Source organism: Balaenoptera physalus (genome assembly GCF_965194825.1).
Source record: "Balaenoptera physalus genome assembly, chromosome: 12".
Lineage (NCBI taxonomy): Eukaryota > Metazoa > Chordata > Mammalia > Artiodactyla > Balaenopteridae > Balaenoptera > Balaenoptera physalus.
In genome coordinates, this window is record NC_138897.1 from 81,911,193 (window position 1) to 81,937,372 (window position 26,180).

Genomic DNA, 26,180 nt, shown 5'->3' on the forward strand with positions numbered 1-26,180 from the left:
CCCAATTAGTGGTATTAGCTAGAAACCAACGGGAGGAGGATTAGTTACCCACCTGCCACTGTCATGATTGCTATGTTATTTAACTTTGTCATTTAAATCAACTCAGGCCTAACACTGGCCTTTATCCTAAGGAAAAAGAAATTAGCAAAACTCACGGCTTTGATGAGCTACTGATATATTTAATACATGAAAATAAATACATGACTATTAAAATTTTAAATGTCCACCCACATATCACCTTGTGTTCCCTGCTGGTCCACATACTGTGCCTGGGAAAATTCCTGAGGCGTCCAGACTCAGCTGGAAACTCATCCTGAGCAGGAGCTTGGCTTGAAGGGAGGGAGAAGGAACCCTCCGGGTTGGCGATCATACCATTTATTCACACTTGGTGGCGAGACAATGTTGTGGGTGTGATGGAGGGGGTGGGGGGACCCTCCTGGGGGACACCCCTGGGTTGGCACTGATATGCTGTGTGGCTATGACAGAACTTGAGACAGGGATCTCAAGAGGCGGCCCTCATATCCACATCAGTGGCAAAAGCAGGGAGCAACCAGAGGTTGTCAGAAGAAAGGGCGGCACTGCCCACCCTCGCCCTGTCTGCTCCCAGGAGTGCTCTGCCAAGGCCTGGTGGTCTCCCCAAAGGCCCGCCCACCAGTGCCATCCTCTGAAACTCTGCCCTTTGCTGTGACCCCATGGGCAAACCTGCAGAAGAAAGGACCAAGAAATTCATTTCCAAGGTGGCTTTGGTTTCTGGGTGGCCCCGCCTCGTCGGGGGGTAACTGGCACTGAAACACTGACTGAATGAGCCCTGGGAGTCACCAGGGGGCTCCGGAAGGTCACTCCTGACGGGGAAGGTCTGGGATCTCGAGGCCCATTTGTGCAGGGGGTACTGGTGGGTGGGTGACTTGTGCTGGGGACATTAAGGTGGGTGAGGGAATAGGAACGCTCCCGCCTCGGAGGGCGTGGAGAGTCTAACCCATCCACGGACAACCTCCGGGCGTCTGCCACCACCCTGCACTCTGTGTTCGAGGGACCAGCTGGGTGAATGGCTCGCACTGGAGTCTCCCTGGGGCGGGGTGAGTGGCTGTCCCTAGGGGTAGCCGGGGGTGTCCAGAAGAGGGCATGGAGCTTTGCAGCATCCCCCTTCGCCATCCACGGGGCCTCCCAGCCGGCGCCCTCAGGTCGGGAGCCAAAGAGCGACTCATCGCAGTAAGAAGGAGTGTGGCCAATCAGTCTGGTAAGGGAAGAGAAACAGTGAGCTGGGGAAATAAACCCTAAAAACCTTGCCCACCCCCACCCCCTGCCAGGCAGCTGCAGCAGCAGAGGGTTGCTTATAGGTCCCAGAAGTCCCAGTCTCCCAGCCTGGCACCCGCAGTGAGGCCACAGCCCTCATGTACCACTACCCCCATCTCTGCTATTTTTCCCCTGCCAAGTATCCAGTCCCCCTGCATCCTGCCCCACCCCACCCCCACTCCCTGGCATGTGCCCCAGGCCAGGCCAGTTTGCATATCCCATCCTCCTGACCACACTGATTGGCTCAGGAATAACCACATGACCCATTCTGCACAATAAGGGTCTGCCTTAGGACCTTTGCAGAAACTACTAGGAGAGAAATGTTTTTCTTCCACCTAGCCCTGAAGAACTGGCAGGATACAAGGGCTAAATGGCTGGTGGCTACCTCACCTGGGATGTGCAGGGGAAAGCTGCACGAAAACAGAGACAAAATCCCAAGAACGTTTTGAGTCCCTGTTATATGAGCCCCAAATGCCCTTTTTCTGCTGAAGCCAGTTTGGGTAAGTCTTCTGTCACTTGCAACCAAGAGTCCTGATTAATACAACCTTAGTCTTTATAGCCTTCACTTTTTCTCTTAACCCACCACTTTTCCCTTTTTGTAGCGGCCTTGTCAGCCGAACCCTCTGCAGTCATGCGGCCCTTCCAACTATATATTTGAAATTGCACAGCCCAGGACCTGGCATGTAGAGGGTTCTCAGTTTGAACCTCTGTGATCTGGCCTCATCACCAGAGCAGCTTTTAAAATTTTTGCATATTTACTCAGGGCTTTTCATGTGTAGGTCCAGGACTCAGCATGTCACTTGTGTGTCATCTCATTTCTCACAACACCCACAGGAGGGCAATATAATCCCATTTTACAGACAAGAAAACTGAGGCATAGGGAGGGTAAAAAGGAGGGTACAGACAAGATTCAAATCCAGCCCCCTGCTCAAGGACCCAAGCTCTTGATCACTCAGTCAGACTTAAGTGCCTTCTAGGCCTCTCACCTTTAATTAGATTCATTCAGCAATTTTTTTTTTATTAGTTCCACAAATATTCATGGCATACCTATGAGGTATCAGGTCCATGGTTTTTGGCCAGGACTAAAAGTGCTTCCATTCCCAAACTGCAAGTCTTTGAAATGTCAACCTTTTGCCACTTGATTTAGCTGTTCAAAACCATACCTGGTTGATACCTATGTCTGTCTGGTACCAAAGTTGCTGCTCAATAGCATCTCTAACTCTTATGTACCTTCTAACTTGACACCCTCTACTTGTCAGCATCCAGCATAAAATTCCATCCTCCAGGAGAGCATAGGGTTGACTGTTGTCTCCCTTGTTTTGGACACCATACTTCTGTTAATGCAGCCTACGCTGACACCAGCATTTTCAGCCATGTTGTAGCTGTCAGTGCTGCTAATGTCAACCTGAGCCTGCCTTGTGGTCCATGGCAATTGTCAGGTGGACATGATAATAATGGGGACTTGCTTTTATCTCTGTTGAATTTTATCTCCTTAAATAAACACTATTCCCATTCTCAACTAATATATGTGACTCTTGGCTCAGAATGGATCCTAAATATGATTGGCTAGTTATTATGGACTGAATTGCATCCTCCCAAAATTCATGCTGAATTTTAAAGAGGTAATTAAGGTTAAATGAGGCCATAAAGGTGAGGCCCTAATCCAATAGTATTTGTGTCCTTATAAGAAGAGGAAGAGGCACCAGGAGTGTACACGCTCACAGAGAAAAGCCCATGGGAGGACCCCGTGACTAGGTGGCCATCTGCAACCCAAGGATAGGTAGGCTTCAGGAGAAACCAACCCTGCTGGCGTCTTGACCTTGGACTTCAAGCCTCCAGAACTGTGAAAAAATAAATTTCTGTTGTTTAAGCCCCCCAGTCTATGGTATTTTGTTATAACAACCCTGATTGACTAATATACTAGTCTTTCATGTCTTTGTTCAAGACACTGATGACAGTAAATAAGATAGAGCCCTCAGGCCTCCCTCCAGGCTGATATTAATCGAAATAATCCAAATAATCTAATTCGAACCTACAATAATAACCACTGGCATTAGATCCTGTTTTTCTAAATTGTTCGTGAAAATGCAGCAAGGACCATTTTCAAAATGACTTGCTGAAGTTCAGAATCATCACATTTATGTCATTTCATGGATCAACCACACTAATAATTTCATGCAAATTGCTGTGTGATCTTGGGCAAATCACCTGACCCCTCTGGGCCTCAGAAGCCCATTCTAAGACATTTGGGGATGGGTATTCCACCGTCACAACCATTATCACTACCATTTACTGAGAGCTTCCTAAGTGTCAGGTTACCGTGCCCAGCACTGTACATGTCTCATCCCATTTAACCTCTCAATAATCCCATTAGGTCCCACCTTCCACTGTGAGGAAACTGTGGCTCAGAGAGGTCAAAGTGCTTGCCCAAAATCACACGGCATGTGAACAACAGGGCATCTTCCCATCCTGTTACCTGTATTTGTTCTTCTTCCTTGGTGCGAGGGTCAGGGTCTTGTCCCTGGAGGAGGTAGTCTCACAGCTCCCGTTGGCCCCTGAGGCCTGTGACGCCCCTGTACCCACTCCTCTGGTTCTGCTGGCCTTCCTCATCCAGGGTGGGTCAAAGACTGGTGGTGTGGGCTGGGTGCCTGCAGGACCGCCAAACAAAGTCTCATCCACGTATGACGGCCTAACCTTGACCCGGCAGCTGCCCCGGCAGCGTTGCTGAACGTGGAGGGTCTGCATCCCACTGATGGCCAGATCCACCGGGGTCTTCACGCTGCTCATGGTCCTGGGTGACAGCAGGTGTGCTCTGCTTGCCAGTCCCTGCCTCCAGGTCTCCCTATGAAAAGTGGTCACGGTGGCAACCATCTGTCATCAGCAAAGACTGGCAATCTCTTAAGTCCCCGTCCCCAGGGCAAAAAGGTCACGTTCTCCCTCAACCAGTCCTCCTCAAAGGGGAGCTGCCAATCCCAGGGGACATTTCGGAAAATGGACTTTTTTTGAGTTGTTGTAATGACGGGGAGGAGGGTGCTACTGGCAAATATTTAATGAGTAAATATGCATTTCTAGCATACAGTGTGTACTCAGTAGATATTTGTAGAATGCTAAGGGGGTGAAGAATAGATTGGGCCTGTGCCTACTTTAGCACCAACCAGAAAACAAACTATGGTGGCGGGGGGCAGACAGGGCAGGCTCCTCTATCCTGTACATATCTATGGGGCAGGAATAATAACCAGCATAGATCCCATGCCTACCTCCTGCAAAGAGCTCTACAAGCATTGTCTCATTTAATCTTCTCAGCAGTCCTGTGAGGTAGCTTCCATTATGTCCATTCTACAGATGACAAAACTGAGGCTTCAAAAGATGAAGTCACAAGTGTAAGTCCCACCTACAAAGCTAAAACAGTGGAAATAGAATTTGAACCCGATAGGAGTCTAGAGCTTGTGTACTTAACCATTCTACTACTGGGGGATTACACCCAGCCCGCCAACTGCCCCACATTCACCGATCCCCAAGTCAATGTCCCGGCTGATGTTCGAGGTGCCCGCATTCTGGAGTTATTTTCCTACCTGAGCATCTTGGCTGGCTGACGTCGGCCGCAACCCACAGCGCCCCCTTCCCCCAGGCCTGGACTCCTTTGCGGGGACGCTTGGGCACCTCTGGCGCGCGGTTCATCCGAGATCTGCAGCTCTGAACCCCAGGAGCACGCGACCCCCGGCAGCTCAGGCCGCCCCCGGCCCCCGCCTGGGGGACCGCGCGGGCAGACTCAACCCGGGAAGCCAAGCCCTAGCGATGTATGCTCCGCGCGCGCATCAAACAGCAACCCGCGAGCGGTAAGGCGGGGCGGGGCGGCCAGAACCATTCGCTCCCGGGTGGGGGGATTAGGTCACCCTGTTCCGGACGCCCCCGGAGCTCCCCAAAGCCTCGGAGAGGGGTCTCCCGCGCCAATGAGGGGAGTGTGTGTGTGCGTATGTGTGTATGCATGCCAAGCCTCCGGAAGCTCCAGAAGGTGAGGGAACGCAGCCTGGGCCGCGTAAAGGCGCCCCCCCCCACGCCCTGCCGCGCCGTTGGTACGTACCCGCAAACTCCGCCCCCTCCCGTTTTCCTGCGTCCCGGCCCGCATGGCTGCCGGAACGCGCCCGGCGGCCGCATCGCGGTCCCGAGCTGCCATGGCCCAGTGGAGGAAGAAGAAGGGGCTCCGGAAGCGCCGGGGCGCGGCCTCTCAGTCCCGCAACAGCGACTCGGAGGACGGCGAGTTTGAGATTCAGGCAGAAGATGACGCCCGGGCCCAGAAGGTAGTAGCGCTGGGCTTGGACATACGTCAGAGCCCGAGTCCCGGCTCCGCGCAGCGTCCCGCGGCCTCAGTTTCCCCAACTGGGGAGTGGGCACGGCTGAGGGTGGGGAGAGGTCGGCTGGCCGGGGGTCGGGGCAGGACCTCCGGCCTAAGCACGTGTTTCGGTGTCCGACACGCCCAGGGTCCTGACGTCCCGAGCCTCTGTGCTAGGGAGGCTGGGGCCTGAGGGCCTTCCGGCCTTCCGGGCCGGCTCTTGGTCTCGCGCTTCTCATTGGCTACTTCCTGGCCAGGGGGCGGGTCCCGGTTCCCATTCGTCCAAGGAAAAGTGCGGGTGATGAAGATCAGACTTTGAGAGGGGCATTCTTGGGAGGATGAATTAAGAGAAGGCTGCACCTCTTGGCTTGAGACAGTGACGCCCCCAAACCTCTGGGAAACTGATAATAATAAGTTAAACTTGCGTTTGTAGATAGCTTACAGTGTGCTATCCTCCGTGCTAAGAGCTTTTACAAGCCTTATCATTTAATCCCCACACCAACCCTGTGAGCTAAGTAGTCACACTCATTTTCCAGAGGAGGAAACAAGCCTGGAGGGGTGAAGGGACTTGACCAAGACCTCACAGCTTGTGAGTGGGAGAGCCAGGATTCAAATCCCGTACTGTATGGTTCCAGGCCCTGTGCTGTTTCCACTACTGAATGCCAACTGTATGCACATGGGGGGTCAGGTATGAGCACCAAGGAGGCAAAAGAGCTGTAGCCCATTATTTCTCACAGCCTTGTGCTTGGCGGGTACCTGGCACAGAAGACTCTGGGTAAGTAGATGAATGAGTGGGGCTTTATATGAAGAGAGAGGTCTACACTCCTCTGAGGCAGGGACCAGATGGGGACCTTATTGCACACCATCCGAGCCTCACACAGTAGGTGCTCTGTAAATATGGACCAAGGCGCAGCCCTGTGTTCAAGTTCAACCCAACCTTGTACTGGCTGTGGGACATGGGAGAAGTTGCTTAACCTCTCTGTGCCTCAGTTTCCACATGTGTAGAAAGCTGTTGATTATGTATGCCTCCAAAACTGGAAAGGATGAAATGACAGTGTGCACACATTCTACTCTACAGTAAATATTGCTGGGGCACCAGTGTGTTCCAGGCACTTTGTTATCATGTGTCTAGAACGGGGGTTGGCAAGCTTTTCCTATAAAGGACCAGATGGTAAATATTTTGGCTTTGCAGGGCCATATAAGGTCACTGTCTTCTTTGTTTGACTTTTTACAATCTTTTAAAATTTAAAAACCGTTCTTAGCTCACAGACTGTACAAGACAGGTGCAGCTCTGACCTAGAGGGTTGGTGGGGGACCATAGAGGGTCTCATAGGAAAGAAAATAGACTCTGAAGCCAGGGTTCAAATCCCTTGCTGGCCGTGTGACTTTGGCAGGTCACTTCACCTCTCATGCTTCAGTTTCCTTCTCTGTAAAAGGGACTAAGTAATAGCACCTACTTCACAGAGTTGTTTTGAGGATTAAGTGGGTTAATTTATTTTTTTAAATTTTTAAATTTAATTTAATTTAATTTTATTTTGGCTGCATTGGGTCTTTGTTGCTGCGTGCGGGCTTTCTCTAGTTGTGGCGAGCCGTGGCTACTCTTTGTTGCAGTGCGTGGGCTTCTCATTGCGGTGGCTTCTCTTGTTGCAGAGCACGGGCTCCAGGCGTACGGGCTTCAGTAGTTGTGGCTCGTGGGCTCAGTAGTTGTGGCTCGTGGGCTCAATAGTTGTGGCTCACGGGCTCTAGAGTGCAGGCTCAGTAGCTGTGGGGCATGGGCTTAGTTGCTCCACGGCATGTGGGATCTTCCCGGACCAGAGCTCAAACCCGTGTCCCCTGCATTGGCAGGCAGATTCTTAACCACTGTGACACCAGGGAAGCCCTAAGTGGGTTAATTTATATGAATGCTTAGCACAGCACCTGGCTTATAGTAAGTGTCAGGTAAGTTTTAGCCATTATTATGAATTAGTGCTTTTATAAATGTTATTTCTGAGAAGAAAGGGACAGCGCTGTAGTCCAAGAAGACTCCCCAGAAGCGGTGTCTGAGTTTGATTTAGCTGTGCTAGAACAAGTGGGTGACAGAGACGAGGCCGGGAATGAGAGAGACCAGAGCTGGGGAGGGATGATGGATCAGAAAGGGGATTGGGGAGAGGGGAGCTGGGCAGATTGGAAAGGTCTAGTATCTCACACATAGTAGATGTTTTGATTGGCTCCCTAAAGTTTTGAGGGCTTTGAATGACAGGCCAGGATGATAATTATGATGATACCACCACCTGGGCACAGTTCTAAGCTTTACACGCACCCATTTAGTCTTCACAACGCCCTATGAGGCATATGCTCTCGTCATCCCCATTTTCCCAATGTGGGAACACAGGCTCTGGGAGACGAAGTCCCTGGTCTGAGGTCTCACGGCTGGAGGTGACAGACTTGGGATTGAAACGCAGGCCGTCTATCTGCAGAGCCTGCTCTCTGACCCTGTGCCCTGTCCTGGTCCCGTCAAAGGAGAGCCCTTTAGCAGAGAAGTCATGTGATCTGGCAGGCGCATCATCTTGAATGGGGCAAGGTTGGGGGCGGGCACTGGCAACAGGACAGCCCCCTTCCTTGCCCCCAGTGGTCTCACTGTACCTGGAATGATGCTGCCTCTCTGTTGCTCCCTCCCAGCTGGGACCCGGCAGACCCCTACCCACCTTCCCCACCTCGGAATGCACCTCGGACGTGGAGCCGGACACGCGGGAGATGGTTCGAGCCCAGAACAAGAAAAAGAAGAAGTCGGGAGGCTTCCAGTCCATGGGTGGGTGAGCCAGGCATCCGGGGACTTTGTGTGGGGGGAGCAGCAGGGGGGTTATGGCCTCCTGTGCTCTGCTCTGGACCCAACACTGTGATGGGTTTGGGGGGATGGAGGCAGCAGATAGTCTCCAAGCCACTCACGGCCTTCTCGTGGGGGCAACGGGCCTGACACGGTGCGAGAGCAGTTAGGGCAGGACTCAGGGCGATGCTGGTGCAGGAACAGGTACAGACGTCCGGGGATTGAGCGGCGTGACAGAGCCACATTTCAGAGCCGAGGGCAAGAGATGAGATAGTTGGGTGCTGTTGGTACACCTGGCCAGCCGGAAGGAAAGCCGGACTCTTTCTTGGCTCTTTACATATCAGTAGCATCTGGAGCAAAGATTGAAACATCAAGGTGAATAGTTGTATAACCTGAAAGGAAAAGAAGCCTAAATGTGACTTGAGCACTGTTTTATTTGACTATTTTTCTATTTAGACGTGTGTATGCCAAAAAAACACTGGAGACTTAAGTTAAAGTAAACACTGTACCAGGAATATATTTGCAACTATGGGACAAAGGGCTGATAACCCTAATATACAAAGAGCTTTTACAAATCAAGAAGAAAAAGACAGAAAGTCCAATAGAGAACTGGGCAAAGAAAATAGCTCACAAAAGGAATCTAGACAGCTAAATGTGCTAAAATTCATCAAAATCAAAGGAAAAAGCCAAAACAGCTCCATGTGGCTATTTTTGGCTTTTCTGAATCTCTAAGATGAAGGATTGACCAAAAAGCAGCTAAAACCGTGGTGCTTTCCTGTCTCCAGGCCTCCCACTGTCCTCCCATCTCCACAAGCCCAGGTCACATGGAGGCTCCAAAGGCTACCTTCTCCCCCTCCCAGTACCATGTGCTTCAGCTGTCACACCCGTGCCTGCACCCATCACAGGCCCTTGTCACTTAAGACCCTTTTCTTCCTCTTTCCTCCCTTCCTTCCTTCCTTCCTTCCTTCCTTCCTTCCTTCCCTCCCTCCCTCCCTCCCTCCCTCCTTTCTTTCTTTCTTTCTCTCTCTCTCTTTCTTTCTTTCTTTCTTTGTTTCTTTCTTTCTTTTTTCTCTTTCTTTTTCTCTCTTTCTTTCTTTCTCTCTCTCTTTCTCTCTCTCTCTCTCTCTCTCTCTCTCTCTCTCCCTCCCTCCCTCCCTCCCTCCCTCCCTTCCTTCCTTTCTTTCTTTCAACTTTTTTTTCTTTTGGCCACGCTGCGCGGCATGTGGGATCTCAGTTCCCCGACCAGGGGTCAAACCTGTGCCCCCTGCAGTGGAAGCACGGAGCTCTAACCACTGGACCGCCAGGGAGTTTCCGGCACCCTTTTCTTTTTTTTTTTTTAAAGAAATTCACGTTCTTTTATTTATTTATTTATTTATTTATGACTATGTTGAGTCTTCGTTTCTGTGCGAGGGCTTTCTCTAGTTGCGGCAAGCGGGGACCACTCTTCATCGCGGTGCGCGGGCCTCTCACCATCGCGGCCTCTCTTGTTGCGGAGCACAGGCTCCAGACGCGCAGGCTCAGTAACTGTGGCTCACGGGCCCAGTTGCTCCGCGGCATGTGGGATCTTCCCAGACCAGGGCTCGAACCCGTGTGCCCTGCATTGGCAGGCAGACTCTCAACCACTGCGCCACCAGGGAAGCCCCCTTTTCTTTTAATTATGAAAAATTTCAAACATATAAAAATTAGAAAATAGTGAGTCTCCACATACCTATCACTGGCTTCAGCAGTTTTAACCACTGGTGTTGTTTTATCCGCACCCTACCCACTCCTGACCACCATCCCAGAGGATTCTGAAGCGAATCCCAGGCATCCCCTCCTTCTATGCCCAAATACTTCCCACCAGCCTCCAAGAGATGCAGGACCCTCCTACACCTAAAACAAACCCAGTTCCTCGGTATCATCCAAGGTCCCGTCAGTGTTCAGACCCCCATTGTCTCATGGCATTAAGAGCTTTCAAATCACAGGAATAAAGACGCAGACGTAGAGAATGGACTTGAGGACACGGGGAGGGGGAAGGGTAAGCTGGGACGAAGTGAGAGAGTGGCATGGACTTATATATACTACCAAATGTAAAATAGATAGCTAGTGGGAAGCAGCCGCATAGCACAGGGAGATCAGCTCGGTGCTTTGTGATCACCTAGAGGGGTGGGATAGGGAGGGTGGGAGGGAGGGAGATGCAAGAGGGAGGAGATATGGGGATATATGTATATGTATAGCTGATTCACTTTGTTATACAGCAGAAACTAACACACCATTGTAAAGCAATTGTACTCCAATAAAGATGTTAAAAAAATTATTAAATAAAATGACACTAAAATTTGAATATTCTAAAAAAAAAAAGATGGGCTTTTTTTTTAATGTAAACTTTTGAATTGAATATAACATACTGACAAAAAATGCACAAATCATAAGTGTCCAGCTCAGTGAATTTTTACGAAGTGAATGCACTTGTGTAACCACTATCCAGATCAAGATAAAGAGCATTGCCAGCACCCCAGAATTTCCCTGGCCCTTCCAGTTACTACTTTCCATCAGATGTAACCACTAGTTCAACTTCTATCACCATAGATTTGTTTTGCCTATATTTGTAACTTTATATAAAATGACTCATTCAATATGTGATAATTTACGTGTTGCGTGTCTCTTTCAAAATTAGGTTTGTGAAATCTAACCATGTTATTAGCTTTTCCAAACTGTTCAATTTCATTGACGTATAATATTTCGTTTTATGAACATACCACAATTTATTTCTCAACACAGTGAATGAAAATTCCAGGTGCTAATACCTAAAATTGTGATCTTTTTTCATTTTAGCTACTTTGCTGAGTGCATAGTGGTAGCTCATTGTGGTTTTCATTTGTATTGATAGTTCTCTAGTGACTAATGATGTTGATCACCTTTTCATATACTTATTAGCCATTTATACATCTTCCTTTGTAAAATGCTTATTAAGGTGGGTTGTTTTTGGTTTGTTTTGTCCATTAAAATTGTTATGTCAGTGAAAAAAAAAAGCTTTCAAATCAGAATCCAAATGTGGTTCATACCCCACAATCAGTAGATTTGTTTTCTAAGTCTCAATTAACCGATCAGCTTTGCTCTCTCACTTTTCTTTTTTTCTTGCTATTTATTTGTGGATGAAACTGTCATTTGTCCTGTGTAGTTTTCTGTCATGTGTCACAGGGGCTCCTCTAGCCCCCTGGCCATTCCCATGTCTTTCCCAGGCTTGAGCTACCCAGTGTTCAAAGGCATCATGAAGAAGGGCTACAAGGTGCCAACACCCATCCAGAGGAAGGTACGGGGCGGGGAAGCTGATGCGGGTTGGGAGGTGGGGATGGCCAACCTGGCCCTCCTGCCTGGCCTCTTGACCTCCACCCCTTGTCCCATCTGTCATATCTGTCGTCCCCTCTTACTCTGGCCGAAGCCCCATGAGCCTGCCCATTTCACAAGTGGAGAAAGTCGGGCCCGGCAGAGCAAAGGTTCGACCCTGTGCCTATTTGCCACTTAAGCTGCCCACTGCTGAGTCCCTGCCCGGGCAGCTCGCAGGCCCCGCATCATCACCTGGGTCTCATGTTTGTTGTCCTCAGACATTTAGCCAAGAGGGAGATAACGTTTCTCTGGGATCCTGAGGAGGATGACTAGATGGGGAGATAGAGTCTGGTTTAACCTGAAGAAGGTTGTTCCAACCGTGGAAAGAGTTGGGGGTAATGGGCTGCTCATCCCTGGAGGTGTGCAAACAGGCTTTAGCAAGAGTGGGATCAGGGCTGGGGGACAGGCCCCATGCCTTTTGCTGAGATGCTCTGGTTTGCCCACTCCCTGCAGACTTGAAGCTCTGGATCACGTGGTGCTTGGGTGCAAGAGCTGACCCCTCCCCTCTCCCGCTCATTCCCCTGCAGACCATCCCAGTGATCCTGGATGGCAAGGATGTGGTAGCCATGGCCCGGACAGGCAGTGGCAAGACGGCCTGCTTCCTCATCCCCATGTTCGAGAGGCTCAAGACCCACATCGCCCAGACCGGGGCCCGCGCCCTCATCCTCTCACCCACCCGAGAGCTGGCCCTGCAGACCATGAAGTTCACCAAGGAGGTATGTCTGGGCGCAGGGACGGCGTGGCTGGGCTGAGCTGGGACCAGTCAGTGAGGCCCGAGTGGGCTGAGTCAGCTCCCATCATTGGCTCTCAATCTCTCTCTTTTTCTCTCTCCACAGCTGGGCAAGTTCACTGGCCTCAAGACTGCCCTGATACTGGGCGGGGACAAGTAAGAGCTCCCTCGGTGCCCTGTGCAGTGGTCCCCCAAAGCAAATGTGCCCCGTGCCTCCTCATCAGATGGACTGAGCTTGCGCTGCTCATTAATAACAGCAACTTCTCTGCACATTCTTAAAACACCACCAAGGGGAAATATACAGTAAAATACCGAAAGGAATTTCACACACACAACTCAGACACAGGTTCTGATGCTTCTAAAAGAGAGCTGGCAGTGCACTGGGTCACCCAAATGGGTCACTTAGTTGTATATGTTTTAATATGCTTGATTTGGGGCTATTTAAAGTGGAATGCACACAAATAGAGGATGTTTGTAATAGCTCAAATCTGCAAAATACTATATTTTTCCTGATGTGCTTGCACCATCCTTCTAAGGTAGCAGGCACCACACCTGTTTTACAGATGAGCTAACTGAGGAAGTGATGGGCTCAGAGAGCCGCACAGCGGTCTGGTAGTAGAGCTAAGATTAGAACCCCTGCCCCCCGTCCCACAGTTTCTCCCTCAAAGGGCAGCCCCTTCCTCATTCTTCTCTCAGAATGTCACTGTCACCAGTCACTTTTGATTCTCACTGAGAGTGTTTTGCTTTTCATTGCTCTTTTGCCTACATTATAATTTATTATTTCTATTGTTGTGATTGTCAGAAATACCTCCATAAGCTGGACCTGGCCCAGAATTCTGACTCCTGGTTCCTACAGGTGTCCCAGGAGTGTTTTCAGAGGAGAACTAAAGTTAGGGATGTGTACTCAGACGGTTTGGGAGCAAGGACATAGAGATCCAGGAAACCTGATTCTAGGTGGAGCTGGCAGTTCCAGGGTTAGTTGCTAGGTGGCGCTGTGGGTCAAAGGCGGTTTTGCTGCAATACGAACAGAGTGAATGAGATGGGTTCCGTGGCTGTCTATCTTTGGAGAACTTTGTTGTTATCAGTCCTTTTGTATGTTTGAACTTGTAGTTCTTGTCAGGGCAATGCTTTTGCCTAGTAGCTCAGCAATCGTTTTTCCCCAGTTCCGAGCCTGGGGTCAAGGTGTGGGACTCAGCTGAGCGTTTGGTGATGGGAAGGGAGAGAGACAGAAGAGACCTGTTCTATCAGGCTGACACCTCTTCTTCTTCCTAGGATGGAAGACCAATTTGCAGCCCTGCACGAAAATCCCGACATGTGAGTTTGTGGACTGGGGGTGATGCTCTGGGGTCCCTTCCCAGATGGCCAGGGTCTGGGGAGTGAGAGGAGGGCTATGCTGGTGCCCTGGCCCTGGGTGACCTGGCCTGCACAACCACTTCCAGAATCATTGCTACCCCTGGGCGCTTGGTGCATGTGGCTGTGGAGATGAACCTAAAGCTGCAGAGCGTGGAATATGTGGTATTTGATGAGGCTGACAGGTAAGGCTGCAGGTGCATCCCCGGGCACTGGTGTCAGGGTTGGCCAGGAGGAAGGGCTCTGCCAGAAGAGACCTACCTATGCAGTCGAGATCAAAGCAACATTTCCCCAAAGTGGGCCACAGACTGTAGGCAGTGCCAGAGCTGATGGGGCTCCCTGGACCAACAGTTTTTCTTTTGTATTACTTTTAGGAATATTGAAAAGAATAGTAAAACAACAAACACATGATTTGAAAGAGATAAAAAATAGCACAAGGTTGAAAGCACAGACTGGAGCCAGACAGGTGGGATCAAATCCCAGCTCTGTGAACTTGGGTAAATCCCTGAGGGTCTGCGGGCCTTGGTGGCCTCAACTACAAAGTGGGGATGAAATAGCATGTACCTCACAGGGGTGCCGTGAGGACTGAAGGGGTTGATATTTTATAAAGTACTTAGAACCATGCCTGGCCCAGAGTGAGGGCTGCTGTCATTTATTTCAACATGAATTTGTAAGAAACATGACTGAGACCAGACCTAAGATTTCAAGGTCATTGCGTAGGATGAGGTTGTTGAATAGAGAAAAAGTGAGCTGAGTTAAGGAAGCACCTGTCCACGTAACAGCAAGTGTGATGGGGGCAAGGGTGACAGGTTTGGAACTCACTGGAATGGAAGACCCCTCTCCTGACCCTGTGCTGCCCTCTGCCCTCCCAGGCTCTTTGAAATGGGGTTCGCAGAGCAGCTGCAGGAAATCATCGGTCGCCTCCCTGGGGGCCACCAGACTGTCCTGTTCTCTGCCACGCTGCCCAAGCTGCTGGTGGAGTTCGCCCGGGCTGGTGAGGGAGCCACAGGAGTGGGGCTGGGGGCTGGGACGCATGTCAGCGCCTGGGAGGGGCTTGTCCCTCAGCGACTCCCCCTCCCGTCCTCCTCTCTTGCCCACCGCAGGCCTCATGGAGCCCGTGCTCATCCGGCTGGACGTGGACTCCAAACTCAACGAGCAGCTCAAGGTGAGGCTCCACCCGTGCCCCTTCCCGGCCCACGGCCTGGACCCTGTGAGCCAACCGCAGTGACCCTTCTCCCTGCAGACCTCCTTCTTCCTCGTACGGGAGGATGCGAAGGCTGCTGTGCTGCTCCACCTGCTGCGCAACGTGGTGCGGCCCCAGGACCACACGGTGGTATTTGTGGCCACCAAGCACCACGCGGAGTACCTCAGTGAGGTGAGCTGCGGGGTGCCCCCACCTGCCCGAGTCCTGGGGCCCAGCACCTACTCCATCGCCACCTCAGAGCTGCGGTTCCATGTTCAGCCACCAGAGGGCAGCGCCAGAGCAGGACTGAGGCCTGGCCAGAGCTCTGTACTTTTTTATTCTTTTAAGTTTTTCTTATAAAAAATTTCAGACATGTAGCAAAGTCAGAAAGTAGCATAGTGAACTCTCAGGTACTCAGTTATTAACTCACATCCAGTCTTGATTCATCTAATATTCCCCGTTCCATCCAGGGTATTTTGAAGTGTATCCCAGCTGTCCTATCATTTTTCTGTAGATATTTAGTGTCCCATGTGTTTCAGTTTTTTAAATTGAGGAATAGCCTGCATGCTGTAATCTGTGTAAAGTGCCCTAATCTTACATGAGCAGCTTGATGAGCGCTACCACACGTGTATATCTGTGACCCTCCTGGGAAGAGGTCCACGAACCCCCAAGGCTGCCAGGGCCCCTCCTGAGTCAATGCGGCCGCCTCGGGTCAACCACACCTGAGTTCTGTTATCTGAGGACACAGTTCGCTGGGTTTCACTTATATGACACACATTTACCGGTGCTTCCTCTGTGTAGCTGCTGGGGTCACTGATGAATAAAACCAAAATAGTAGTTTTTAAAGAGCAGTTAACACTTTCACGGTGCTTCCTGTTTTCCGGGCCCTATTCTCAGCACTGTATGTGTATTGGCTCATTTAATTCTCATAACAAAGCTACAGAGAGGGAACTGTTATTCTCCCTGTTCTACAGACAAGGAAAGTGAAGGCACAGAGAGGTTAGGGAACTTGGGCAAGGTCACAAAGCCTGTTAGAGACAGAGTCAGCATGAGACTTGTGTCTTGGGGTGGCACTTGTAGCCTCCCTGAGGGAGACCTCTGCACGTGCCATCTTTTCTTGACATTCAGACAACCCTGCAGAGGTGAGAGGTGATATGAGCCCCATTTATACTGATGAAGACACCAAACCGAGGTCACCCAGCTGAGCTGGGGTTTATACCGAGGGCGCCCGACTCCAGAGCCCGTGGTCTTACTGCCATGTCATGGCGCCCTCTGCCACGGCCCAGCCTCCTCTCCTCTCCCCTGCCCCTCTCCTCCTCACCCCTTTCCCTCCCTCTGGTCTTCACTCTGGGCAGCTGCTGACGACCCAGCGGGTGAGCTGCGCCCACATCTACAGCGCCCTGGACCAGACGGCCCGCAAGATCAACCTGGCCAAGTTCATGCACGGCAAGTGCTCGGCCCTCATCGTGACTGACCTGGCAGCCCGGGGCCTGGACATCCCACTGCTGGACAACGTCATCAACTACAGCTTCCCCGCCAGGGGCAAGCTCTTCTTGCACCGCGTGGGTAAGGAGCCTGTGGCTGCACTGGGCACCGGGGAGTCCCAGCGGGAGCTGAGGGCACAGGGCTCAACTCCTGCCGCTGCAGGTGGGGAACTGAGGCCCAGGGAGGGCACCAGTAAATCAGAATCTCTGGGGAGCGTAGCCCAGGCCGGAGCTGGTGGGCAGCCCTAGACTCTAAGGAGGTGATGCTCCCACTTTCTGGATTCCCCAGTCTTGTGCTTCTCTTTCCCATCAGGTACTTGATGACACGGCCCCTCCTCCCCACAGTCCTCTCCCTAAAGCTCCGTCTTTCTAGCTCCTCTCCTGGGAGCAGCCTTTAAACAGCATCCCGACCCCCCTCTGCCTCCTGCTCCATCCACTGCAGACAGAGTCTCCTGACTCCCGGCCTTGTCCAGTCAGCCTGTCGGGCCCCACCTTCCCCTCAGCCCACCCAGGCCAGCTCACTCCATTTTATTTTTCAGTTATAAAAGTAAGGCCCGCACGTAGTAGGAAAATTTGAAAGTGGAGCAAAGCACCGAGAAGGCAGGAAGTCACCCTCCCCTCACTGGTGATGTGACGGCCACAGGTGCTCACCCAGCACTCCTGGTGGGCCCTGGTCCAAGTGTTCTACTTGCTCTTTTTGTCTTCACAACAACCCTGTGCAGTGGGTACCAGCGGCATCAGCTCCATTTTACAGATGAGGAAACCGAAGCAGGGAGGTTAAGAACTGGTCAGGTGTCTCAGACGTAGCAAAGTGGGGCCACTGGCATTCTTTTTTTCAATTGTGGTGAAATACACATAACATACAATTACCATTTTAACCACTTTCAGGTGTAAGTTCAGTGGCATTAAGTACGGTCACACTGATGTGCAACAATCACCCAGCTTCCATCTCTAGAACATTTTCGTCTTAACAAACTGAAACCCTGTACCTGTTAAACTCATTCCCTCTTGCCCCTCCCCCAGCCTCTGGTAACCACCAGTCTACTTTCTTTGTCTTCTTTTAACTCATAAACGCGCGTGTCATGTTTATAAATACAAGTAAGTTAAATAAGTGCGTGTGAGAGAAGCATCTGGTGGGCAGGTTCCTTGGAATTGTTCTGCATATGATTGAACATCGTCAAATGAGTAAATTCTGGCTGCCCACGGTGGGCTGCCCGTGGGCAGACCTTCGGGGTGCGAGGGAGGCCTCCACCTGGGTCTCCAGCCTCTTCTCCCTGTTGGCAGTTGCATGCTGTGCCCTCGGTTCCGTTGCTTTGGGAGGGCTGGCCCTGCACATCCCTTGAGGCGTCCTCAGAACCCCCAAAGGGAATTTCTCATGTGCCGCGTGACCAGCAGCGTGAACCGGACTACCGCAAACGAATCTTCCGCATGTGGCGACACTTGGTTTCTGCAAGATGCAGAAGCAAGCCAAAGCGTAATGCTATTCATGGACTGACTTACCACAAAATTAGAATCACACTGGACATTCTTCTTGCCTCTGTATACATCATGCATGTTTTTCATTCACCATTTAAGCATCATTCTATAACAGGGGTCAGCAAATTGTTTTTGTAAAGGGCCAGATGGTAAATATTTTAGGCTTTGGAGCCATTTAGTCTCTTACAGATCTCAGCCCTGGGAGCATGAAAGCAGCCACAGGCAATATGTAAATGAAGGAGCACAGCCGTGTGCCAATAAAACTTTATTTACACAGACAGGCTGGTGGGGGGCTGGATTTGGGCAGGGGCCACAGCTTGCAACTCCTTTCCTCAGCTGTGTAATTCCCACCATGTGGTCATCAGCTAGTTAACTAACCCTCTGTCCTTAAGTCTTTAAGTGGTTTCCATTTGGGGGCTGTTCCGCGCAGAGCTGGAGTAGGTGATCTGTGGGTGGATCTTTGCACCCTGTGTTATTTCTCTGGGTAAAAACCCCCCAAAGTGGGGATGCTGAAGACTTGTGATACTGATAAAGAGCAGTGTCTTGCCTCTATTCCTGCTAACCTCCCAGAGCACCATGTGGGTTCACGTACTCTCAGGCAGGTAGCCCTGGTGACTGTCACTGCCTTGCCCCCTTTTGTAGGTGGGACACTGCTCAAGGAGGTGGGGCTGTGGCCTGGCTTGCACCTTTAGGGTCTGGCACGTGGGACTCGTGCTGGGCTGTGGGGTCCTTTGCCTTTGCTCACGCTTGACTACCTCCTCCTGCAGGCCGTGTGGCCCGGGCTGGTCGAAGCGGCACGGCCTACTCCTTGGTGGCCCCAGATGAGGTCCCCTACCTGCTGGACCTGCACCTGTTCCTGGGCCGTGCCCTGACCCTCGCCCGTCCCCACGAGGAACCCTCCGGTGAGTGGAGGCTGGGGAGGGGCTGGGGTCCCCCCTGGAGTTCATGGTATGGATGGGGGTCGGAGGTGGGCCAAGCTGTCCTGGCTTGGGAACTTGACCCTAGGGGAAGATCCCTGTTTGTTTGTTTTTTTTTAATTTATTTATTTTATTCATTTATTTTTGGCTGCATTGTCTTTGTTGCTGTGCGCGCGGGCTTTCTCTAGTTGCGGCGAGCAGGGGCTAACTCTTCGTTGCGGTGCGCGGCCTTCTCATTGCGGTGGCTTCTCTTGTTGCAGAGCACGGGCTCTAGGCGCCCGGGCTTCAGGAGTTGTGGTGCACAGGCTCAGTAGTTGTGGCTCACGTGCTCTGGAGCGCAGGCTCAGTGGTTGTGGCTCACGGGCTTAGTTGCTCCACGGCATGTGGGAATCTTCCTGGACCAGGGCTCAAACCCTTGTCCCCTGCATTGGCAGGCGGATTCTTAACCACTGCGCCACCAGGGAAGCCCAAGATCCCTGTATTTTAAAGTCAGTGAAGAGCCAGATAGTAAATATCTTAGGCTCTGCAGGTCACGTGATCCACGGCAGCTCCTCACCCGTGCCCTTGTAGTGCAAAATTAGTCACAGACAACACAGAAATGAGTCGATGGGGCCATGTTCCATAAAACTGTACTTGTAAAAACAGTAGGAGCTGCTCGATAAGTGATGGTTTCTCTTGTGGGGATTATTTTGTGATTCAAGACCCAGAGTGGGGCTGGGGAGGGGAGGTGGGGCCCTGGGCAGGCAGCCGGGCCGGAAGGCCTCTGACCAGGCCTCTGACCGAGCTCCTGGCGGGGAGGCAGGCGCGGGCCGCGGGGACGGCGTGCTGGGCCGGGTGCCACAGGGCGTGGTGGACGATGAGGACTGCGGTCTGCGGACCAGCCTGGAGGCGTCGCTGGAGCTTCGGGGCCTGGGCCGCGTGGCCGACAACGCCCAGCAGCAGTATGTGCGCTCGCGGCCCGCGCCCTCGCCCGAGTCCATCAAGAGGGCCAAGGAGCTGGACCTCTCGGGCCTGGGCCTGCACCCCCTCTTCAGTGAGTCCCTGCGTCGGGCGGGCGGGGGCTGGCGGCAGGCCCCCTGGAGCCCGCTGCGGCCTCACGCGTCCCTCCCTCCCCGCCAGGCTCGTGCTTCCAGGAGGAGGAGCTACAGCAGCTGCGGCTGGTGGACAGCATCAGGAACTACCGCTCCCGGGCGGTGAGTGCGGGGCCTCGGGGCTCCGGTTGAGCTCCTGACCCCCAGCAGGACCCCAGCAGGGATTTTCTCAACCCGCGGCTCTGGCTGTGTCAGCACCTCTACAGCCACCCCTTGTTCTGGAACCATCCCTGCTGGTCCATAGCAGGTTTCCCACCCCTTCCATACATTTGGGTAGACTGAGGCTCACAGGGAGCAGTGACACACCCTAGGCTGTCAGAGGCCTGAGGAGCTGGCTTTCGATAGCCTCTCCTCTCCTCCTGATTCCTGTCGGGTGCCCCGTCTTGTGCCTCTGGGAGGTGTACCCAAAAGCAGGAAAGGCCTGCCAACCAGCGTCAGGAAAGAGGGGCTGGAGCCTGTTGTGGTTAAGGGCACTGGTTTTGGAGCCAGTGAACCTGGGTTGAAATCCCAGATCTGGCTTGTCCCAGCTGTGTGACCTTAGGCAGGTTACTCGCCTTCTCTGGGCCTCCCTTTGTAATTGTGAAAAGCAGGTAACTAGTGGAAGGGAATTGGGAGGAATGCTGGAGAGAGCACACCAAGCTGGGGAGGGTAGAGCTGGGGAAGAAGCGGCCAGTGGGTGAAGGCCGTGGGTGTCCCCTCCACAGACCATCTTTGAGATCAACGCTTCCAGCCGGGACCTGAGCAGCCAGGTGATGCGAGCCAAGCGGCAGAAGGATCGCAAATCCATCGCCAGCTTCCGGCAGGAGCGGCAGGAGCGGCAGGAGAGCCTGGCCGTCCCAGCCCCGAGCCTCCCAGCACCGCAGGAGGAGCAGCCTGAGAAGGAGGCGGCGGCAGGAGAGAGTGTGGAGGTGCAGGCCCCACTCTGGGGACCCTGGAGTCTGGCCTGGGGTTGCGGAAGCAGTGGGTCAAGTCCCAGCAGCCCATGGGGCTGACCTCAGGGCTTTGAGCAGTCACTGGGGGTGGATGCAGTGATTCCAGTCCCACCTCCGACACTTGTGGAAATCAGTGACCCGGCCTCAGCCTCCCCATCTGCGGAGTGGGGTCATAGTCTCGTCCACCATTCCTTGCCTGAAGCCCTGGGGGCCAGATGTGATTCGGGATTCAGAATCTTTACGGTGGGTCCACTGTGTATGATGTAACACTCTCAGCAGGGTCTGGGGTGTCACGGTCGGCAAATGCATCAGTTTCCACAGTGAGACCCACACCGAGAGGATGGACAAAGCCTCTTGTCAGCTCAGGTCAGCTTTTGCCACCAAGTGAATCTCAGGAAAGTCCGTTTTCAGAATGCTGTGGACTAGGGCTCTGCAGCCAGGTGACTGCGGTACCCGCTCCCGGGTCCGTGGGCAGGTTCAGGATGGTACGTGGAGGATTCCCACAGGCCTAGGTAGCCCTGGCATTACCATCATCGCCTTGCCTCAGCCTGGGGTCCGGCAGGTGGGAAGGGGCAGAGCCGGGAGTGTTGGCAGCAGTGGGGGCATGACTCAGGCAGGGTCAGGCACTGGGTCTTCGTGGCGAAAAGCAGGGCTGGGGGGCCAGAGTGTCCCATTCACCTGGTGGATAGGGCCCTGGGCCTGCTCATCTTAATGTTTGATTTGGACAGAGGGTACAGTAGGCCAAAAAATGCACTTGAAAACCCTTGGACTAGTCCACGTCATAGAGAGCAAGTCCAGACCCAGAGAGGGACAGGGCCTTGCCTTGGTCAAATGACCTGGGGGACCAAGCTGGGACTGGAACGTGGTGGGTCTCATCCTAGTTGGCACCCTGCCCTCCCCGACTCCCACCTGTCCTGCGTCTGCTGGTGCTTGAGGCAGGGGTTGTGTGCTGCATGTGCAGATGAGGAAACAGAGGGTCTCAATGGCAACACCAAGCTTTCAAAGTCCCAGCAGCCCCTGACCCTCAACCCTAGCTGGGCTGGTGGGTGGGGAAGCCAGTCCACTCCCGGGGCTACAGGTGACAGTGGGCCCCGGTCCACCAGGACCTCTTCACAGAGGTTGTGGGCCGGAAGCGGCAGCAGCCAGGACCCGACCGAGGAGCCAAGAGGCGGAGGGAAGAGGTCCGGCAGCAGGACCAGGCGTTCTACATCCCCTACCGGCCCAAGGACTTCGACAGCGAGCGGGGGTGAGTGGCCGCTGGTCCCGGGTGGGGCAGGCGGGCCTGATGGTCCCCCCTCCCAACCCCATGGTATCTCCCCACCCTCCCTCTGCAGCCTGAGCATCGGTGGGGACGGGGGTGCCTTCGAGCAGCAGGTGGCTGGCGCGGTCTTGGACCTGATGGGGGACGAAGCCCAGAGCCTGACCCGGGGCCAGCAGCAGCTCAAGTGGTGAGTGAGCCAGTGGGCACACCTCTTCCATGCCCACCTGTCTGCCACTTGGTCCCCACAAAAGGTGACCCCCCTCCTATCCTGACTCCCGTTTGATCCCCTAGAGCAGGAATTATGACGCCCACCCTGTCCTGCCCCCACGTGGTCATGCACAACAGGGATCTTGACTCCATCTGTCCTCTTGGGGGGGGGCTAGTCTTGCTAGACAGGGCCTCATGACCCAGTTTGCCCATTTGGACTCTGGTTCTGGAGAAGTGATGTGACTCAACCCAGGGTCACAGAGCCAGGAGGTGCAGGTGGGGGTTGGGAACCCCCCAGGGTCCCCTGTCCCTGACCCAGGCCCCCAGGTTGGAGCTAATCCCCTGACCGCCACACTGCCTTTTGACCTGGGCTGCCAGGGAGTGGTGAGGAGGGCCAGGGAACGGGCCTTTATGGGACACCTGCTGCCTGCCAGACGCCCGGCACGCTGCTTTCCTTGAATCCTCCAACAACCCAATGAGAGGGTCAGGGGGAAACAGGCCCAGAGGGGAAGCGGGCCACCTCCCTCCACAGCACACCTCCCAACTCTTCCCACAGGGACCGGAAGAAGAAGCGGTTTGTGGGACAGTCGGGACAGGAGGACAAGAAAAAGATCAAGACGGAGAGTGGCCGCTACATCAGCAGCTCCTACAAGAGGGACCTGTATCCTGGAGGGGGGTGGGGGGCAGAGGGGGCGGGGCCAAGCGCCTTCTACATCCGCATCTACTGTGGGTGGGGGGTGGGGTCAGGAAGGGGCGGGGTCTGGCTCAACCACCCCAGCTCCTACAGGTGGGGGCTAGAGGGGGGGCGGGGTCGAGCGGATTCAGCCACCAAACCCCCTGTAGGTAAGGCCTGTATCCTCTGGGGGGGCGGGGACCCCCGCTCCCAGCCCGCGGTTGTCTAGGGCCTCTCTCCCGGTGCTGCGCGCAGCCTCCTTAACGCAGCCTCCCAGCTACCAAAAGTGGAAACAGAAGCAGAAAATTGATGATCGTGACTCAGAAGAAGAAGGGACATTTGACCGGCGTGGCCCAGAGCGAAGAGGTGGTAAGCGCGGCCGAGGGCAAGGTGAGAGCCGGGGTAGGATCGTCCTTAAAACGCAGGTTGCCAAGTAGTACATTTGGTCATGTTGGGGACTTGGTCCTCTTGATCTGGCCTGGGTCCCTCAGTGGGTGACACGCTAAGGTGGGATTTGAACTCGGCTCTGCTGCAGGAGCTTGTGCTCAGTGACCTCGGCTTGGGCCGGCTGCCCCGCGTGCCAGGACCTTGGTCAGCCCCTCAGGGCAGAGGAGCACCTTGGGAGTGGTGACGCTCGTGACTTTGAAGGGAGGAGACTGGAGCCTGGGCCCCGTCCCACTGCAGCCCCACCTTTGGGGCCGAGCTTGCTGTCTGGGGCCAGGCTGTGTGCTGGAGCCTCGCCGCACATGACCTGGGGGCGAGAAGACTGAGAATGGCCGGTTTTCAGGCCAGGAAACAAGTCGCAGTGACTGGCCCTGGGTCCCCCGGCTGCCTGCTGCCTCCCCCAGGGCCCCCCGCCAGGGAGTGGGGAGCTTGAACCTGTCCTGGGCCTCTCTCCACTGGGCCCTGGCCCTGCTTGTTTCCCCTGAGCCCGCAGGGCTGCTCACTGCCTCTTCAGCGTCCGAGTCTGTGTCCTTCAGCCTGGGGACGCCGTCTGTCACGGCTCCAGGTGCCCCTCTTCTCTGCCTCACCCAGGGCCTCCTCTGTTCTCTGCTCATTCCCTCTGTCCTCGTTGACATTTCCTCTCTGACGGTGGATACCTCTTCTGTTTCTCCCTGTTTCTGTCTTGGATTTTCTCCGCTGCATCCTCTCTGTTGTTCTGTAGGTGTCTTTCTCTCCACGTGTCTGTTTCTCTTTCTGCCTCTGACTCTGTGTCCCTGTCCATCTCTGTGTCTCTTTTCTTTGTCTCTGTTTCTCCCCGTCTGTCTCTGTCTTTCTGTATCTCTCTCCATCTGTCTCTCATTGTTCCTGTTCCTTTCTCTCCACACACACACACACACACCCCTCCCCGTCTCTGTCTCTCCTCCTCTCTTTGTCTCTCTGCGGGCGTGTCCCTGCCTCCCCCGGACTCCCTCATCCCTCACTCCTCAGCTCCCGATTTTATCTGGAGTGAAGCCGGCTGCCGCTGTGGGCTTGCTGGACCCGGGGTGGTGAGGGTGGCCTGTGAGCTTCGGGAAAAAGCACCTGTTCTCCCCCTGTGCTTTGTCCTCACTGGGGGTGGTGGGTCCCTGTCAGGTGGCCTGGCCCCTGTGGAGACATCTGGGGCCGCCTTAACGATCATTTGCGTGGGAGCCCTGCAAGGTCACTGCTGTGGGAGGGGAGGAGCTGGGTGAGGTGGGTGAGTACAGAAGAGGAGGGGCCAGGCCTTAGTGGGGAGCCAGGGGGCAGGGGAGAGACCTGCCCTCCCAGAGACCTGGGAGGTGGCGGGCGGGGCCACCAACCACTGCTGCTGCTGCTGCCGCTTTGCTGGGTGACCTTGGATAAGTCCCTTCCCCTCACTGGCCTTCTCTGATTTGTCTCCTGCCAGAGGGGGGTTAAGCTACAGCCTGTTTTCATCTAACAAGCCTAGAGCATGTAGTCCACAGAGATAGGGTTTGGAGTCTGTCTGGGTCCCCAGTGCCTGGAATAGAGGAGGCACTGAAAAGCCTTTGTTGAATGATTTATGATTGTAATAGTTACACTTATGAGGCCGTACTGTGGACTAGGCCTTGTTCTGAACCCTGCACACATAGTAACCCATTTCCTCCACATTAGGACTTATGAGGTAGGTGCTCTTATTCGTAATTCATCGGAGAGGAAACTGAGGCACAGAGAAGTAAAGTAGTTTGCCCAAGGTCCAAGAGGTCACAGCTGGGACTTGATCCCTGGCAGTTTGGGCTAGAGGGTCCATGCTATTGCCCATTACAGTAGACTACTTAAGCTTTATTAAGCAATTACCATCTGCCACATGTTGGGGCCACAGCAGTGAACACAGAACAAGAGCGGGGACAGGGGAGCATCCCGGAGGCTTCTGGGAGGAGAAGACATTGGGAGTCGACCCAAAGCCTGAACTCCCTGAATCTCCATCCTGGCAGGTGCATCCCAGCCCCGCACCCCTGGTGCCCCCGCAGGCCGCGTGCGCTCAGAGCTCAAGACCAAGCAGCAGATCCTGAAGCAGCGGTGCCGAGCCCAGAAGCTGCGCTTCCTGCAGCGTGGGGGCCTCAAGCAGCTCTCTGCCCGCAACCGGCGCCACGCCCGGGAGCTGCAGCAGGGCGCCTTCGGCCGGGGCGCCCACTCCAAGAAGGGCAAGATGAGGAAGAGCCTGTAAGGAAGGTGATACAGCCCTGTGGTTCCTCACCTGGTCCAAGCGTGGACATCAGCAATGTTCCCCGTGTACCATTGTGTGCCTGGCCCTGAGCTGGACGCTGGGGGAGCTCCCTGCAGAAGCTGTGGTCTGTGCAAAGGCTATACGGCCACAAAGGGGCAGCAGCTGCCTCTGCCTAAGACAGGGCACATTTGAGCAGGGTGTTGAAGGGTTCATAGGAGTTTGCCAGCAAGGCCAGGCAAGGGCATGACCTGAGTTGGCTACTCGGCTGTTGCTGCTTCTGTGTGTTCTGGATTCAGGGGTGGTGGCCACATGGGTGTGAGCCCTGAGTGCCTGAGGCCCAATGATGTATTTTTAATGTAATAAACCTTTATTGAGCTCCTCCAGTGGACCAGGAGCACTGAGTTGGAAGGGACAGGCCCGGGTACTAGAATCCCAGC

The 26,180-nt window shown here is 53.8% G+C and overlaps 2 protein-coding genes across 8 annotated transcripts; one reads left to right on the forward strand and one right to left on the reverse strand.

Moving 5' to 3' along the window:
- Positions 1-158: 158 nt before the first annotated feature.
- RITA1 (RBPJ interacting and tubulin associated 1) lies at positions 159-5,464 on the reverse strand. 6 transcript variants are annotated; one of them, XM_082416512.1, is made up of 5 exons: positions 5,375-5,464; positions 4,551-4,629; positions 3,770-4,135; positions 3,096-3,134; positions 159-1,234 (listed from the first exon to the last, which is right to left on the reverse strand). In XM_082416512.1, the coding sequence occupies exons 3-5, from the start codon at positions 4,078-4,080 to the stop codon at positions 727-729; spliced, it is 858 nt and encodes a 285-aa protein (XP_082272638.1). In that variant the 5' UTR covers positions 4,081-4,135; positions 4,551-4,629; positions 5,375-5,464; the 3' UTR covers positions 159-726. The 6 variants fall into 6 exon arrangements, with proteins under 6 accessions (XP_082272638.1, XP_082272637.1, XP_082272636.1 ...); XM_082416511.1 differs by lacking the exon at positions 5,375-5,464 and adding an exon at positions 4,866-5,357; XM_082416510.1 differs by lacking the exon at positions 5,375-5,464 and adding an exon at positions 4,866-5,357 and having other exon boundaries at positions 4,551-4,692.
- Positions 5,381-26,122, forward strand: DDX54 (DEAD-box helicase 54; the record flags this gene model as incomplete). Of its 2 annotated transcripts, none has more annotated exons than XM_082416474.1 (20): positions 5,381-5,591; positions 8,282-8,411; positions 11,648-11,718; positions 12,320-12,508; positions 12,629-12,678; positions 13,795-13,836; positions 13,962-14,057; positions 14,745-14,866; positions 14,976-15,037; positions 15,116-15,247; positions 16,411-16,621; positions 18,783-18,917; positions 19,735-19,965; positions 20,052-20,125; positions 20,728-20,931; positions 22,059-22,201; positions 22,290-22,403; positions 22,980-23,084; positions 23,374-23,486; positions 25,511-26,122. In XM_082416474.1, the coding sequence occupies 20 exons, from the start codon at positions 5,418-5,420 to the stop codon at positions 25,741-25,743; spliced, it is 2,631 nt and encodes an 876-aa protein (XP_082272600.1). In that variant the 3' UTR covers positions 25,744-26,122. The 2 variants fall into 2 exon arrangements, with proteins under 2 accessions (XP_082272600.1, XP_082272601.1); XM_082416475.1 differs by having other exon boundaries at positions 5,418-5,591; positions 23,374-23,465.
- Between the last annotated feature and the right edge of the window lie 58 nt (positions 26,123-26,180).

Excerpts from the sequence above, each read along its gene's own strand:
- RITA1 (XM_082416508.1), bottom strand. Across the intron at positions 3,135-3,769 it reads AGGAAGAAGAACAAATACAG|TTCTGGAGGCTTGAAGTCCA; the intron begins GTAACAGGATGG and ends ATTTTTTCACAG. Across the intron at positions 1,235-3,095 it reads AAGGTCAAGACGCCAGCAGG|ACTGATTGGCCACACTCCTT; the intron begins GTTGGTTTCTCC and ends TTCCCTTACCAG.